Source organism: Macaca thibetana, chromosome 10 (genome assembly GCF_024542745.1).
Source record: "Macaca thibetana thibetana isolate TM-01 chromosome 10, ASM2454274v1, whole genome shotgun sequence".
NCBI lineage: Eukaryota > Metazoa > Chordata > Mammalia > Primates > Cercopithecidae > Macaca > Macaca thibetana.
This window is the reverse complement of record NC_065587.1, coordinates 38,036,962-38,053,857: the sequence shown is the minus strand read 5'-3', so window position 1 is coordinate 38,053,857 and position 16,896 is coordinate 38,036,962. Positions and strand designations below refer to the sequence as shown.

Here is a 16,896-nt window from a genome sequence, read left to right as displayed (position 1 = left end):
AAACACACCGTGCGTGTTGGCTGCCGATGTCACCGATGAAGAAAGTCTCCAACACCTGCACCCCTCGGCCACTTCCAAGGGCCCCCATGGACTGTTCCCCGTTCCATACTCCTTGGAGGGAACCTGCACCCACAATTAAGATACAAACAAGAGGCCAGGCGCGGTGGCTCATGCGTGTAATCCCAGCACTTTGGGAGGCTGAGGCGGGCGGATCACGAGGTCAGAAGATCGAGACCATCCTGGCTAACACGGTGAAACCCCATCTCTACTAAAAATACAAAAAAATAGCCGGGCCTGGTGGCGGGCGCCTGCAGTTCCAGCTACTCAGGAGGCTGAGGCAGGAGAATGGCAAGAGCCCGGGAGGCGGAGCTTGCAGTGAGCCGAGATCACACCTCTGCACTCCAGCCTGGGCGACAGAGCAAGACTCCGTCTCAAAAAAAACAGATACGAAGAAGAGAGAACAGCCAAGAGGCGGGAGAATTAGATCCCACATACATCTGGACATTCATCTGTCAACAGCCACATTTCCCCCAAGCGGCTTCCCAGCCCGAGGCCAGACCATACCCACATATTAATATTTTCTAATCTTGTCTCCCAGAACGAGGATAGAAAAATGTCCTATTCAAAATGTTGGAGGAAATGCGCTGTGCCTGACACGGATTTGCAGGTTGCAGAATGCTCGGAGGACTCCTCCACCCATGTTTGCCTGTTTCCTCCACTGCCACGGCGAGATCACCTCTCTCAGGCCCGCCCTGGGTGTGCCCAGCCTGAGAGATGGGCAGAGGAGATTTCCAACAGGAGCTGTGGGACAAGGAGGACACAGGCCGCGGGCAGAGGCCGTGTTTCCTTGTCATCTCTACTCGCGCTGCTCCTGCTGCTCCAGATAGCACCTGGAACTGCTTTAGTTGGGAGATAATAACTTTAATTTTAGCTCAGAATTACTTTTTTCCCGAGGCCTTGTGACCTTTGGGCGTATGGGAAGCGTGTCCTACAGCAGGACGGAGCTGCAAATGGCTCGGGGATGGAGGAGTCTGCCCGTGACGGGATGGGGGCAGCCGGATACGACAACCACACAGCACTTCAGGCTGTTTAAACAGGATACGTAAAGCTGACTCAGCGTGCGTGCAGTCACATCTCGCGTGGCAGTCTGCAGTTCCTCCAGGAGTCAGGCCTAGTTTGTCTCCTTACTACAGGGCAGATGGCCTCTTTGGGTAAAGCCAGCCTCTAGATCTTCCTTAAACATGCCACGTAGCGGGTAAAATTCCACTCTGGATTGTTGGAACCCAACCAAAACACTGGTGTGGGCATGGACACAGTTAGCTCCAGGGTTTCCCTGGGGCAGGCGTGGAATGTAGGGTCCACCCCGTTCCCCCGAGGTCGTGGGAGTGGAAGCGGCCATGTGAGGCAGGCCACCAAGGCGATGATGTGGAGACCTGTCCGGCATGGGGCTCCTCTCCCAGCCACCCTGGGCTTGATGACGTTTTGCTGCAAATACCTTGAGTGAGGTCTGTTGTGTCCAACTTTAAGCATGATATGGAGTTTTGGTAGAAAGATGTGAGCTGGGGACACCTCTGGGTGACTGTCCAGCTCTGGGTGGAGAGGCCTCAGACATACCCTTTCCATTCTCCGGCAACCCCTCAGCAGCCCCCTTGCCTGCGGCAGTGCCCAGCTTCTCCATGTTCTCTGCCTTGGCCTGTTCTTGAGGTCTCAGCTCAAGCAGCCCCTCCTCTGAGAGGCCTCCCTGGCGGTCACCACACCCACTGATGGCTTCTTCTCTCCCTGGTGTCCATTGTCCCTTGGACGGAAGCTCCAGGGCAGCCACACTGCCTTCAGTGCACAGTAATCTAGGGTCCAGCCCAGCACCTGGCATTGCAGGTCCTTGATGGGCATCTGCAGAACAAATGAATGAAAGAACAAATCCAGAACTTAAGGGGTGACTCTGAGAAGCTCCTGCAGAACCTTCCAGCCCAGGTTCAGCTCTTCCCTTTTCACCTTGAAGGCGGTTCCTGTGACATTCCCGGGAGCTCCACACTGGCCTCCCAGCACTGCCTCTGCATGGATCCCCCGACCACCCATGTTCCCCTGCTGTGTCCAAGAGCTGACAGGGCATGCAGACGCAGAGGAGCCTGGAACTTGTCCAGGCTGGACTCTCAGTGGACACCCAAATGGACCCAATTCCTAGCTCCAGCTCTGACCTCTCTGCACACCCTGGCCTGTCTCCTCCCCATCTCTCCTGGGGACTAACCTCACAGTAGCGGGAGTGAAGCCCCCTACCCAGTTAGGCACAAATGCCTTTTCTGTTGCCACTTTGGGTGGACATGACCCCATCCAAGGGACACCTGTCCTGCTCCAGACATCTGATCAGAACAGTCGGTGGCTCACAGAACAGTCGGACAGGCGTGGGAGGTCCTGGGTGGGCCTGACCATGGGGTGTGGGGGGTTATGCTGGCTTCCAGCTCTGCGCATTGCTCCACTCTGCACTCTCCCGACCCCGTTTCTGCAGAGGAGAGAGCTGAGGCTCGGAGAATTGCACCACGTGCCCAAAGCCCCCCGGCCCCTATAGCTAACCTGCCTCTGCCATCAGCCTCCCACCCCAGCACCACAGGTCCCGGGCCGCTCTCAGCTGGGTGGGGGTGCCCGCCCGCCAGCGGGCCCTGATGTGTCTGTGCTGCTTTCCAGCTCCGAGCCCACGCTGTGGACATGAACGGCAACAAGGTGGAGAACCCCATCGACCTGTACATCTATGTCATCGACATGAATGACAACCGCCCCGAGTTCATCAACCAGGTCTACAACGGCTCCGTGGACGAGGGCTCCAAGCCAGGTGAGGCCTTTAGCGTTTGCTTGCTGGAGACCCTGTGGGCTCTGCGGGCACAGCACAGGCCCCGAGGGCTGGGGAGGGCTGCTCAGCCCCCGCCACCAGGATGGTGCCACGGGACTTGGGTGTGGACACAGGTGTGCAGCAGGCGTCCACCAAAGCCCCTGCTCTCAAAGGCTTCAGGGTCAAGGGAGGTGCAGAGCACAGGGGAGAAGCGATTGCAGCCACAGCAGGGCCGATAGGCTGGGAAGGAAACCCGGGCACTGGGAGTCCTGGGACAGTGGTGGGCCCGGGCAGGCCCCTCTGTGGAGCTGGCGTGTGGGCTAGGAGTTGAAGCCTGAGGTGGAGCAGCTCCCGGAGTGGGGCTGGGGTGGGCTCCTGGGCAGGCGGAGAGGCTAGGGGAACAAGGTGCACATGCCAGGGTCCTGGGGAGGCAATGAGGTCAGAGGACTGAGGCCACTGGAGGCCTCCCGGCTACACTTAAGATTTGGTTCCAGTCAAAACAGGAAGTGAGAGAGGCCCAGACTGCCCCCGCAGAGGCGATCCCATGTGACTGAGGCCATCTGTTCCCCTCAGAGCTGACCTAAGAGCCTGTCCCCCGAGACTTCACTCTGGCACAGGTGGCAGTGCCCGCTTTTTCATGTGTGGGACCCCAGCTGAGTGCGTCATGTCTTGCATCTCTGCCCTTTGTGACTGCCAAGAAGTGGGAGACCCCCACCAGCAGTGAGGAGGCTCAGGCCCTCAGTAATCGAGGGTCCAGCCCAGCACCTGGCATTGCAGTCCCTTGATGGGCATCTGCAGAACAAATGAATGAGTGAAAGAACAAATCCAGAACTTAAGGGGTGACTCTGAGAAGCTCCTGCAGAACCTTCCAGCCTCAGGGCACACATGGGTTGGAACCTGGGTGTCCACATCCCCGCAGGGCTGGCACAGCCCCCACCTGCTCATCTAGATGCTGCAGGTGGCCCAGGTCTGCGGATTAACAAACCCCAGGGGCCTTCTGTGTTGGGGGAGCAGCTCCCCACTGTGGCTGCCTCCTGTGTGGGGGGTGGAGAGGGGTCCTCTTCGGGACAAACCTTTGCCTGGCTTGGGTTGGGTGGGGGGAGGGGAGGTCACTGAGGCGACCTCTGCTGGGGTTGCCCCTAAAGTACAAGACAGCAAGTAAATGTGAAGTTCAGAGAGATAGCAAAGCACTTTAAAGTGTGGCCCAAGCACCATGTAGGGCGGACTTGCACCAAGAGAGTAATCCTTGCTGCTCTGAACTGCGAGTTCAATGGGTGTCCTGTATTTTCACCAGCAGCCGTACCCCTGGCCAGTGCCCAGCAAGTGATGGCTTCTGGGCTCTACAGATGTTGGCAGTGCCAGGCAAACGGGAGGCTGTTTCTGCATTGAAATCCGGAGCACATGAAGCCCAGAGCCAGGGCCAGCTCCCGGGGGCACGACACACCCCTGCAGGCCCCCAGGGAGGGGTGAGCAGCATCCCGGCTCTGGGACAGGAAGGCAGGCTTTTATCACGCCTGCTCGCAGAGGTGGCTGCATGGTCCGCCCCAGGGCTGCAGTGTGAACAGGGTGAATTGCGCGCTCGGTCCGCCCCAGGGCTGCGGTGTGAACAGGGTGAATTGCACGCTCGGTCCGCCCCAGGGCTGCGGTGTGAACAGGGTGAATTGCGCGCTCGGTCCGCCCCAGGGCTGCGGTGTGAACAGGGTGAATTGCGCGCTCGGTCCCGCCCCAGGGCTGCGGTGTGAACAGGGTGAATTGCGCGCTCGGTCCGCCCCAGGGCTGCGGTGTGAACAGGGTGAATTGCGCGCTCGGGTCTCGGTCCGCCCCAGGGCTGCGGTGTGAACAGGGTGAATTGCGCGCTCGGTCCGCCCCAGGGCTGCGGTGTGAACAGGGTGAATTGCGCGCTCGGTCCGCCCCAGGGCTGCGGTGTGAACAGGGTGAATTGCGCGCTCGGTCCGCCCCAGGGCTGCGGTGTGAACAGGGTGAATTGCGCGCTCGGTCCGCCCCAGGGCTGCGGTGTGAACAGGGTGAATTGCGCGCTCGGTCCGCCCCAGGGCTGCGGTGTGAACAGGGTGAATTGCGCGCTCGGTCCGCCCCAGGGCTGCGGTGTGAACAGGGTGAATTGCGCGCTCGGTCCGCCCCAGGGCTGCGGTGTGAACAGGGTGAATTGCGCGCTCGGTCCCCCCCAGGGCTGCGGTGTGAACAGGGTGAATTGCGCGCTTGGTCCCCCCCAGGGCTGCGGTGTGAACAGGGTGAATTGCGCGCTTGGTCCCCCCCAGGGCTGCGGTGTGAACAGGGTGAATTGCGCGCTTAGTCCCCCCCAGGGCTGCGGTGTGAACAGGGTGAATTGCGTGCTCGGTCCGCCCCAGGGCTGCAGTGTGAACAGGGTGAATTGTGCGCTTAGTCCCCCCCAGGGCTGCGATGTGAACAGGGTGAATTGCATGCTTAGTCCCCCCCAGGGCTGCGGTGTGAACAGGTTGAATTGCGCTCTCGGTCCACCCCAGGGCTGCAGTGTGAACAGGGTGAATTGCACGCTTGATTGGTTGTCTTTCAGGATTATGAGACACGGGTGTGTCCGGTGTCACCAAAGGGAATGAATGTGACATTATCTCACTGGAACCATGGGCAGCTGGTCCTCAGCCATCCCTTGAGGGGCAGGCAGCGGGTGAGCAGATTAGCTCCAGGCAGCCAAAGAAAACGGATGACGACATGGGAGCCCCTCGTGAGGGTGCAGATGTGGGGGAGTGGGCAGCAGGCCAGGCACGCTCGTCACACAGACACCACTGGCCTCTCTCCCGGAGACCCAGGATGCTATTTAAAGGCACCTGGATTTTCCTGGCCTTTCTATCACAAATCAAACCTCCCATGTCTTACTTTTTGAAAAATCAATAGCGAAAGTCTTCCCAAAAGCACAACTGGCTTTGCTCATTAAGATAACGGAGTAAATTGTGGAGCCATGGCCTCAGAAGTCCATGTCAGCCCTTCTTCCCACCACTCCTGAGCTTTTCCAGGACTGTGTTGAGTGAAATGTCCACGGACTCTCAGAGCCCCTGGGGGATCAGGAGTCTGTTTCTGGTCCCAGAATAAGCTGTCTTTGTGCAAAGGCCAGGACGGAGCTGGAGGCGACACTGTCGAGTCCACCTCGGTCACCCCGGGCAAGGGCGGGGAGAGATGGAGGCCACACAAAGCATGGCTTGCTTCTCTCAGTGGCGGTCTTTCCAGGACTTGGAAATCATCTCTACAATTTCTTCTCTTCCATCAGTAAATTACAATAATAGAAGGGTTCTACACAGTGCCTTTGTGGGATAAGGAAAAACTACCGCCAGAAATTAGTCATTATTCTCTGGAAGGACGGGCTAATGAAGGGTTTCAGATGCGCGTTCTAATGGAAAACAAATGGAAAGATGGGTTAAATATTGACTCAGCTCCAGAGGAACTTGGAAGGCTTGGGGAGTTCGTCTGGGGACATGAGCTCGCCAGTACAGGCCTGGGATCCATGAGGGTCCTGTGTGCCCCCCACACTCCTCTCCAGACCCCTGGGATCCACAAGAGTCCTGTGTGCATCTCACACTCTTCCCCAGCCCCCTACAATCCACAAGGGTTCTGTGTGCACCCCATTACTCTTCCCCAGGCCCCTGGAATCCACAAGGATCCTTCATGTACCCCACATTCTTCCCCAGCTCCCCCGGGATCCACAAGGGTCCTGTGTGCACCCCACACTCTTTCCCAGCCCCCCTGACTTCATGAAATCCCCTGGGGCACTGCTGACCTGCTCTACTGGGTTCAGAGGGTGTGGCAGGTGCCACGGCAGGCCCTTTTGTGATTGGGGTACAGAGTGAGATGCCTTGTTAGTCAACAGGATGCAGAGCCCATCCCAGGGGCTCCCAGAGCAAGGGGACCATAACTGGGAAGTGCAGGCGGGGCTGGCAGTGCCAGGTGTGGCAGCGCCCCTGGCTGAGATGTGTTTCCAGAGTCTCCCTGCCGATTTTCATCCCCACCCTCCTTTCTCCTCCAAGAGATCCTCTCTGCTACAGCCTCTGTGGCCTTGGAGGCCAAAAGCTCGTTCCTCAGCAGCTGGACAGCCCCGGGGTGAGGAGAGCGCGTCTTTACCAAGAGTCCCCGCGAAAGTCCCAGGGCAGGTTCTCGCGGGTCTCACTGCCCTGCCCCTGCGTCCGTACGCCTCCCCGGGGCAGAGGGTGGCAGCCTGTGGCACACAGCCAGGGGACACCCTCCATCTCCATGCGTTCCGGGCTGTCTGGGATTGTGGGCGGCACATGTGCGTTCGCCATCGAGTAAGACGGGGCTCCAGGAAGTGGGCGTTCCCACCGAGGCCATCAGCCCAGGCTGCAAAGTGACCCTAAGCCTGGTGAGTTCCAATGGCGGGAGAAGGCCCTGCTGAGTGATCCACAGACCTGTACCACAGACGTTTTCCATGAGGAAATCAACGTTTGTTTATTTCAAGTTCCCCAGAAAATGGAACCAAAATGAGCATTCCCTCCAACAAAAAAACAAGGTCTACCTGAAATGACGGGAGGGCCGAGGATTTTTGCCCAGTTTCCAGCGGGACCTGAGGCCCACGGAGGTGACTGGGGGCCCCCATGGGCAGGAGGCTGGGGCCTGGCTTCCCAGCCCTCACGCTGTCCATCCAGCCTTCGCCACTTTCATCCGCTGTGTTGGGCTTCCCGATGGGATTTCACTGGAAGAAATGTCTTCTCAAAAAATATTTTTATTTTGAGATAATTGTAGAGTCACATGCAGTTGTAGGAATAAGACAGACGGATCCTGTGAGCCTTTCAGCCAGCCTCCCGCCAGGGCGATATCTTGTAGAACCACAGTGCAGGGTCATAGCCAGGAAACTGACCTTCGTACCAGCCGCAGCCACTACTCACATCCCACCAGACTGACCTGCATTCATTGGTGTGTCTGTCTGTGTGTGTCTCTGTGTGCATCTGTTTGTGTGTCCATGTGTGTCTGTGTCTGTGTGTCTGTGTGTGTGTGTCTGTGTCTATGTGTGTCTCTGTGCGTGTGTCTCTGTTTCTGTGTGTCTGTGTGTGTGTGTCTGTGTCTGCATGTGTCTCTGTTTCTGTGTGTGTGTCTCTGTTTCCATGTGTGTGTCTCTGTGTCTGTGTGTCTCTGTCTCTGTGTGTGTGTCTGTGTCCGCATGTGTGTCTGTCTGTGTGTCTGTGTCTGTGTGTCTCTGTGTCTATGTGTGTGTCTGTGTGTCTCTGTGCGTGTATCTGTGTCTGCATGTGTGTCTGTGTCTGTGTGTCTGTGTCTATGTGTGTCTCTGTGTGTGTGTCTCTGTTTCTGTGTGTCTGTGTGTGTGTGTCTGTGTCTATGTGTATCTCAGTGTGTGTGTCTCTGTTTCTGTGTGTCTGTGTGTGTGTCTGTGTCTATGTGTGTCTCTGTGTGTGTGTCTCTGTTTCTGTGTGTCTGTGTGTGTGTGTCTGTGTCTATGTGTGTGTCTGTGTGTCTCTGTGCGTGTATCTGTGTCTGCATGTGTGTCTGTGTCTGTGTGTCTGCATCTGTGTGTGTCTGTGTCTGTGTGTCTGTGTCTATGTGTGTCTCTGTGTGTGTGTCTCTGTTTCTGTGTGTCTGTGTGTGTGTGTGTCTGTGTCTATGTGTATCTCAGTGTGTGTGTCTCTGTTTCTGTGTGTCTGTGTGTGTGTCTGTGTCTATGTGTGTCTCTGTGTGTGTGTCTCTGTTTCTGTGTGTCTGTGTGTGTGTGTCTGTGTCTATGTGTGTGTCTGTGTGTCTCTGTGCGTGTATCTGTGTCTGCATGTGTGTCTGTGTCTGTGTGTCTGCATCTGTGTGTGTCTGTGTCTGTGTGTGTGTGTCTGTGTCTATGTGTGTCTCTGTGTGTGTGTCTCTGTTTCTGTGTGTCTGTGTGTGTGTGTCTGTGTCTGTGTGTCTGTGTGTGTGTGTCTGTGTCTATGTGTGTCTCTGTGTGTGTGTCTCTGTTTCTGTGTGTCTGTGTGTCTATGTGTGTTTCTGTGTGTGTGTCTGTGTCTGCATGTGTGTCTGTCTGTGTGCCTCCCATCAACCCTAACCTGTGGCAACCATGACTCTCTTTTCATCTCTGTAGTTTTGTCATTCCGAGGATACTATAGAAATGGAATCACAGCTGTGTGTTCCCTTTCGGGACTGGCTGTTTTCCTGCAGCATCGTTCTCTGGATATACAGCCAGTTCGTATCCATAGCTCGTTCCTTTCTATGGTGTAGAATTCCGTGGCCTGGGTATACCGCGGCTTGTGAGCCATCCCGGATTGATGAACGCTGGGCGGTTTCCACTCCGGGCCGTGATGAACTGAGCTGCTCTGAGCACCTGTTCCTGCACGGGGTCTCGTGTGAGCATGTGTTTCCATTTCTCTAGAATGAATGCCCGAGAATGCAACTGTGGGGTCATCTCGGGAGCGGGCGTTTGTTTTGTAGGGAACTTCCATGTTCTCTGCCAGAGGGGCTGTCCCGTCGCACCCTCATCCCACCCTCCCGAGAGACCCGGACTCTCGGCATCCTCACCAGCATGTGTTGTCATCACTTTCAGCATTAGCCATTCCGAGAGGTGCGTGGTGGCACCTCGTGGTTTCAGTGTGTTTTCCCTCTGACGAATGGTGCCAAGTGTGTTTTCCTGTGTCTGTTGGCATCTGTGTGTCCTCTTCAGGGAAACGTCTCTTCATGGCTTTCATCCATTTCCTACTATGCTCTTCTTTTACTGTTGAGTTTTCAGAATTCTTTGCATATTCTAGATACAAGTCCTTTGTCGGATATGTGGTTTGCAAATATTTCTCCCACTCAGTAACTTGTCTTCCATCTTCCTCCCAGGGTCTCTGCGAGTGAAAGTGTTTAATTTGAAGGAAGTCCAATTTATCCTCCATGCTTCCTCCCATGGAGCAGGCTTCGGTGTCAGCTCTGAGAGCTCTTCATCAAGCCCTAGGTTCTGAAAGGGTTCTCCTCTGGGTTTTCTAAAAGTTGTTTAGGTTTGTAGTTTACATTAGGTCCACGATTCATTGTGAGTTAATTTTTATATAACATGCGAGATGTAGATCCAAGTGCATTTTTTGCTCCTCTCAGTATTTTCCATGACTGCCCCAGTACCATGCATTGAAAGGCGTCCTGCCTCCAGTGAATTTTGCTTTGACGTTTTTGTAGGGCATCCGTTGGGTACATTTGTGTTCCTAGGTTCTGTGTGTCTCCTGCCAATGCCACGGGATTACCGTAGCCTCGCAGCCAGCTTCACTGCCGGGTGGAGGGATGGCTTCGTGGACGGTGTGAGGTGGTCACGCCCTGGCCTTCACCTGCGTCCCTCTGTCAGGGTGGGAACGTGCACGCGGCACTGCCTGTACTCAGCCCCCTCCTCGGCAGGCAGGGGTTCTGCCACGCTGTCCACGGCAGTGCCGCGTGACCATAGCATGGCCCTGGTGTGGCACTGGGCAAGCTCCTTCCCGCTGCCTCATACATCTTCAGTAAAAGAACAAGGACAGTGCCCACCTCGTGGATGGGGAAGGTCAGGGGTGGGCGTCCATGTGGCTCCCAGCTGCGACGCTGTCATTGACAGTGTCCTTATTATCCACAGCTGCAACTCCTTCCTATTAACAGCAACTTAATAATACATTCTGGCTCAAAGCACCAGTTCATTTTCCTGACTCCACCAAGGTAATTTTGTCAACTCAAACCTCTCAATAAATACAAGACAACTTTGAAAACCACCTGTGTTCCAGCTTCCTCAGAGCACTGAGGTCCGCGGGGTCCTTGCCCGGTCACCCTGCTGGTCTGCCTGGCAGGCCCGGTCTTCCCTGAGGGCTGACCTACACCTCAGATACTCATATTTCTGAATTATCACAAATTCCAAATCAGCCATGTCTGAACAACGCAGTTTTCTGGCCTGGGATGGGCCAACCATGGCCATGCCTGAGGTCTGGCTGCCAGACGTTGGCCTGCCAGGAGGATTTGGGGGCAGGTGATTTATGAAGGACCCACCTGCTCCCAGGAGATGTCTAGGAGGGAGGAGGAGGTGCAGGACGCCCTGACAAGCAGAAACAACACCTCAGAAGGGCCCCAATGCAAGGCAAGGCTGCTAGGTTCTGTGCACGGCCCCAGCAGGTTCTCGGGAGGGGAGGAGGAGTCACTGAAAATGATAGTGACCACTAAAGGGGTCTGTCCGGGTGGCATCCAGGCTCCTGCAGGGTTGGCTACAAGCCAAAGCTGGTTTCCCCCTCCCGTCTAGAGTAATGGCCCGCAGGTTGCATTTCCCAAGGGCTCCTCCTGCAGGATCCTGGCATTTGTGTCTGCGGGAGGGATCCTGGCATTTCTATCCACAGGAGGGATCCTGGCATTTGTGTCTGCGGGAGGGATCCTGGCATTTCTATCCACAGGAGGGATCCTGGCATTTGTGTCTGCGGGAGGGATCCTGGCATTTCTATCCACAGGAGGGATCCTGGCATTTGTGTCTGCGGGAGGGATCCTGGCATTTCTATCCACAGGAGGGATTCTGGCATTTCTATCTGCGGGAGGGATCCTGGCATTTCTATCTGCGGGAGGGATCCTGGCATTTCTAACTGCAGGAGGACTCTGTGAGACCCGTGGAGACCTGTGCTGAGAAAGAGCCACCCTTGCCCCAGGGCAGAGAAGAGCCTGGGGGACCCTCTGGGCTCTCTGCCTGCCAATCAACATGCAGCCCCCCTGGGTGCCTTTGGGTCTAAAAAGGTGTGTTCTGTTCCTTTGAACTGGACCTTTTGAGAAGAGCAAGCAACAGATGAAAAATAGCTGCGGCCGCACCCTGACCTGAAGCTCACGCGCCCGCACCTGCCTCAGCTGTCCACTCTGCCTAGGCCCAAGAACCACACTGGACGTGGGCTCCACTGGTCTCCACCGACCACTGGTCTCCACCGATGATCCCTGCTTCTCTGCACCCAGGGGCAGGGCCAGCAATGAGGCCTGGTGAGGTTCCATGTGGGAAGGACACGCCTTCCGCTGAAGATGCGATCATGCTGTCATCACAGAAACGCGGCCGACAGCATTCGTCCACTCTGCCAGGTGCCGGACACCGCTCTTAAGTTCTCCACACGACTCAGCTCACCAAATACCACAACAGCCCCAGGAAATGGCGAGTTTTATTTCCCCCGCATACAGCAGGAGGAAGTGAAGGCACCGTCTGTAACAGGAAAGACCCACAGCAGCCAGCAGGGAAAGGCAAGACTTAGAGGCCAACGGACTGGCTCCTGAACGCCCCTGCTAACCACTCCACAAACCGCCTCCCCTTCCCTGCCTGCATGTCGGGAATGCCTTTGGCTGAAAGTCACAGAAAACCCAACCGCAGCAGCTTGAACCAGCGGGAGCTGGGGTGAGAGCTCAAGGCGTTGGGCCGAGGCCTGCGTGGTGGTCACCCCGCTTCTCAGTTCTCACCACGTGGTCACGAGGTGGCTGTGGTGCCCCCAAGCATCACGCACACCATCAGGCAGGAGGGAGGAGGGGGCAGTGTGTAGCATGGGCTGTTTCCTGCAGGAAGAAGTCCCGGGCGGCTGTGTTGTTCCGTGGATAAGGTGGGCATCTTAGCTGGGTGCTGCGGAGGGCACCGGGTGGGAACACATGAACCCCACCTCCAGTAGCCCACTGTCCAGTTGAGAAACCCAGAGATACATCCCCTTCTCAAGGTGCAGGCCTCACACCTGGGGCAAGGCAGGGAAGCAAACGTCCCAGGCCACTGTGAACGGGAAGCGCCTTTCCCTGCCCCTGGGCCCTGGCAAAGGCTGCGCCCTCAGCCCGGGGAGCTGTCCCCCACCCTCTGCGCCAGCTCCTTTCCTCCTGCAGCTCACAGCCACTTCTGCACAGATGTGTTGCCCTGGCCTCTCCCCCAGGCAGCCCCCTCCATGCCCTGGGCGACTCCCTTGACTCCTGGCGAGTCACTCAGGTGGCTGTTGGTCTCCACCACCGGGCTCCAGTTCTGAGCAGACGCCCCATCTCCTCCTTCATCCTTGCCGTGGAGGCTGTAGGGAGAGCCCAGCCTCAGCCTGACCCTGGGGGCAGCTCGCAAGCCTCGATGACACCTCAGACGTGTCCCTGCCCTAGCTCCTAGTGCTCTCAAGGTGGACTCGTTCTGCAAAATGGACAGGAGTCCATGAGGACCTCCTGGGGTGGGGGGCGGGGGGGCGCGGTCCTTGATGGACAGCTGGAGTTCACACAGGCGCAGAGGGAGGCAGATGTCTGCCAGGCCCACAGTGAGGCCAGGCATCTTGCCCAGGGCAGGAGGGCAGTGGACAGCCAGCCTGCCATCCGTCCTGCCAGGTCCCCTGGACCCCTCACGCCCCGTCACTGCCCAGTGACCGTTTTCCACTACTGTCCCCCGCAGCGTCAGAGAACGAGCTCTCAGGGCTCGGGAACTCACCCAGGCTCTCAGCATTTCTCAAACTGCCCAGGGAAAGACACCGCCGTACTGATGATTTTTTAACTAAAAAGGGCTCTAATCGGGAAGCGGCACTTCCTCTAACCCCTCGTAACTGCGTGGGGGCCTCTATTATAAGTTTTGAAATTAATGTCATTTTAAAATATTAAAAAGCAGGGAAATCTACATGCTGCAGATGAAGTCAAAGAGACCTTCATCTATACAGCACCGAGTTTTTGCCTAAACAGATTATTCTATTAGTGGGCCCCGTTTATTTATTTATTTTATTTCTGTGCCGGTGGAAGTTCCCCGGAGGTTAATGCACAGATGGCACTAGATACTTGAAAGTCGTCTGAATATTAAGAATTTAAATCTCTAGCCTCAGTGATTTGAGCAGAAAGCCAATTATGGGGCTGAATTAGTTTTCAAATTAAACTGCAATTGAAGGCTTGTGAAATTAAACCTTTAAGGCGCATGGCAGCGTTGGTACATGAATTCCAAGAAAGAGCCGAGCCTGGCAGCCTCCGCTGTCTCCCCCCTACCTGTTAGCGCGATTCACAAGGAGGTGTCCAGCATCTCCCGCATGAAGGACGAGGCTGCTCCTCACCTGCAGCCAGGGAGGGGGCGCTGTCCTGACTCACTGCTTCGTTGGTGGGGAAATATTCACGTCTGTCTACTGGGGGAGAAAGAGGTGGGAAGTGGCCTCCGGAGAAAGCCCTACAAATACAAAGACGGTTTCCTTCTCGGTCTCAAAGCCCATGGGGCAGGAGAACTCACCTGAGCACCCCCGGTTAGTGCAGATGCCACTGGGTGACCACACCTCGGCAGAGGGCACAGGTGAGGGACTGCTGGCCGCGTCTTTCCTGCGGGGAACCCAGTTTCTGCAGCTTTACGGCCTCTGTGGAATGGAGCCCACAGGGCTCGCACTCGAGCGTGGCCCAGATCCTGCGTCACTGGAGAAGTGAGAGGGTCAGTGGGGACATGGGGGTCCAGGTTCCCACCTTCCCAGACACCAGAGCCAGCCCCGCTCACAGCACAGGAAGGAGGCCAGAGGGACAGGGCAGCTCTAGGTGCAGAGGAGGAACCGAGGCTTCCAGAGGTGAAATGAGGGTGCGGAGCATGAGGCTGGGATGGCTGCCCTAGTGCTGAGCGCCCCCTGGTCTCCAAAGTCACCCAGGGCCACGGAGACTCCCGTGGATGGAAAGAGGCCGCCGTCTCCTCCCAGCCTTGCCAGCGGGGGTTTCCGGACACTGCCTGCCTCAGCTTCAGCTTAGCCCCGGGGCAGGTGGACTGGAGCCCCCGCAATTCACATCCAGAACTTCAGAATGTGACCTTATTCAAAAACAGTTCTATGCAGACATTTTGTCAAGATGAGACCAGCAGGGTGGGCCCTGAATCCAATGACCATTTTCCTTCTAACAAGAGGACAAGACACAGGCAGGGCCCAGGACGGTGGAGGCAGAGGCTAGAGTGACGTGGCCACAAGCCCAAGAACACCCAAGTTGAACGATGTCACTGCCCCAGGAGCTGGAAGGGCCAGGGCAGGGCTGCTGGCGCTGAGCCCTGTGTGCTGGTGCCGCCTCCTGGCCTCTGGAACTGACAGGGCCAGTTCTGTTGCCTCAAGCTGCCCGTCTGCAGTGCTTTGGCGCAGCAGCCCAGAAGATCAATGCAGTCCCCTTTGGGGAGAAGCCTGGGGACCCCCCCTGGTTTCACCCACTTCCCTCCCCATGCAGCCAGAAACCCCATCCATCCACTATCCCCCCACTTGGAGCCTGTGGGGGACTCAGCGCATGACCCCAGAAACGCGAGAAAACGAATTGCTGGGGAGGGCTCTGTGACCCGAGCCATGGGGACCCAAGCCCAAGATCCCAGGGTCCTGGTGCGGCCCCTGTGGCTCAGGGACTCCAGACACGAGGGGCCCATGGATCCAATGAGGTCAGGGGCACGGCGGCTCCCTCTCCAGGACACACTCACTCAACTCCCAGAGCCAAGCCCTTTCACCAGCATGGACGGCCCCCATGACAGGACCGAGGGGGAGGTGGCCCCAGCTTCCCGGGCAGACCCTTATGAGACAAACCCGATTATCTCCACCCATCATTCCCTCCTGAATCCGCTGACAAACCAGCCCTGGTGAGTTCGCTGGGACTTCCCAGGGCACGGCCAAGCACAGCAGTTGTCCTGTTGCCCTTGACCCCTGGCCATGGTCCTCTCTGGGGCTGCACGGGGCTGCTCTCCTGCCCTGTCACCCACCTGGGCCCTGGCTTTCTCTCCAGTCCTCTGTGCAGCAGAGCTTCCAGGGCTCTGTGCCACACCTGGAGGATTTTCTGCCTAATCCACCCCTGAGTGGATTCAAGGCACCCTTGTGACCTTCAATCTGTGTGTGCCCAGACCTCATGCCCCGACCCCTGCCTGGCCTCTCCCTGTGCTCCCACCCCTGCCCCTGCCCCCCAACATCTCTGCCAGGTACCCCTCCCAGACGCCCTGCATCCCTCGCTGCACTCAGCGGAAGGCAGTGAGCTGACTTCCTGGCTAGTTAGTGTAGGTGACGTGCTGACTTCCTGGCTGGTTGGTGTAGGTGATGGACTGACTTCCTGGCTGGTTGGTGTAGGTGATGGACTGACTTCCTGGCTGGTTGGTGTAGGTGACGTGCTGACTTCCTGGCTGGTTGGTGTAGGTGACGTGCTGCCTTCCTGGCTGGTTGGTGTAGGTGATGGACTGACTTCCTGGCTGGTTGGTGTAGGTGATGGACTGACTTCCTGGCTGGTTGGTGTAGGTGATGGACTGACTTCCTGGCTGGTTAGTGTAGGTGATGGACTGACTTCCTGGCTGGTTAGTGTAGGTGGAGTGCTGACTTCCTGGCTGGTTAGTGTAGGTGACGTGCTGACTTCCTGGCTGGTTAGTGTAGGTGACAGGCTGACTTCCTGGCTGGTTAGTGTAGGTGACGGGCTGACTTCCTGGCTGATTAGTGTAGGTGACGGGCTGACTTCCTGGCTGGTTAGTGTAGGTGACGGGCTGACTTCCTGGCTGGTTAGCGTAGGTGACGGGCTGACTTCCTGGCTGGTTAGTGTAGGTGACGGGCTGACTTCCTGGCTGGTTACTGTAGATAATGGGCTGGCTTCCTGAATAGTTAGTATAGATAATGGTTGGCTTCCTGGACTGGTTAGTGTAGATGATAGCTGGCTTCCTGGCTGGTTAGGGTAGATGATAGCTGGCTTCCTGGCTGGTTTGTGTATGTAATAGGTTAGTTTCCTGGGCTGCTGCTGCAGGTGTGGTCAGAATCCTGTTTTTATATTTGGTCTGGTCATTGCTCGTGTTTATACTGAACGTCTTCGTAGTGCCTGGGATCATACGGTACCCTGTCACCGCCAGCATCCTGGCCCTGAGGTCATCGAGGGACAAGTGTTTCCTGCCCGGAGGACCCTCAGTGGGTCTGCTGTGGCCACACCACCCCCTGGCATGGGGTATTTTGTTTATGAGCTTCAGCCCCTGGGGTATACACAATGGAGGTCTCAGTGCTTGGCACAGAGTGGATGTTCAGTAAATATGTGTTCCAGGCCCCACTCTGCTCTCAGAAACAATGTCAACTTGGACAGCCAGGGTTTTCCACACCTGCGATTTGTTCCTTAGGATAAGCTCCTAGCAGTGGATTTGCTGAGCGGGCACATTTTGAAGGGTTTTGTGTATGCACAACCAAACCGCC

At 56.8% G+C, this 16,896-nt stretch overlaps 1 protein-coding gene across 1 annotated transcript in view; it reads left to right on the top strand.

The window, feature by feature from the left end:
- CDH4 (cadherin 4) overlaps nt 1–16,896 on the top strand; it is a 693,168-nt gene that overhangs the window by 604,261 nt on the left and 72,011 nt on the right. The window contains exon 6 of the mRNA XM_050745081.1: nt 2,680–2,824. Coding sequence (XP_050601038.1) covers nt 2,680–2,824 — 145 coding nt within the window. The remainder of the gene's footprint in view (nt 1–2,679; nt 2,825–16,896) is intronic.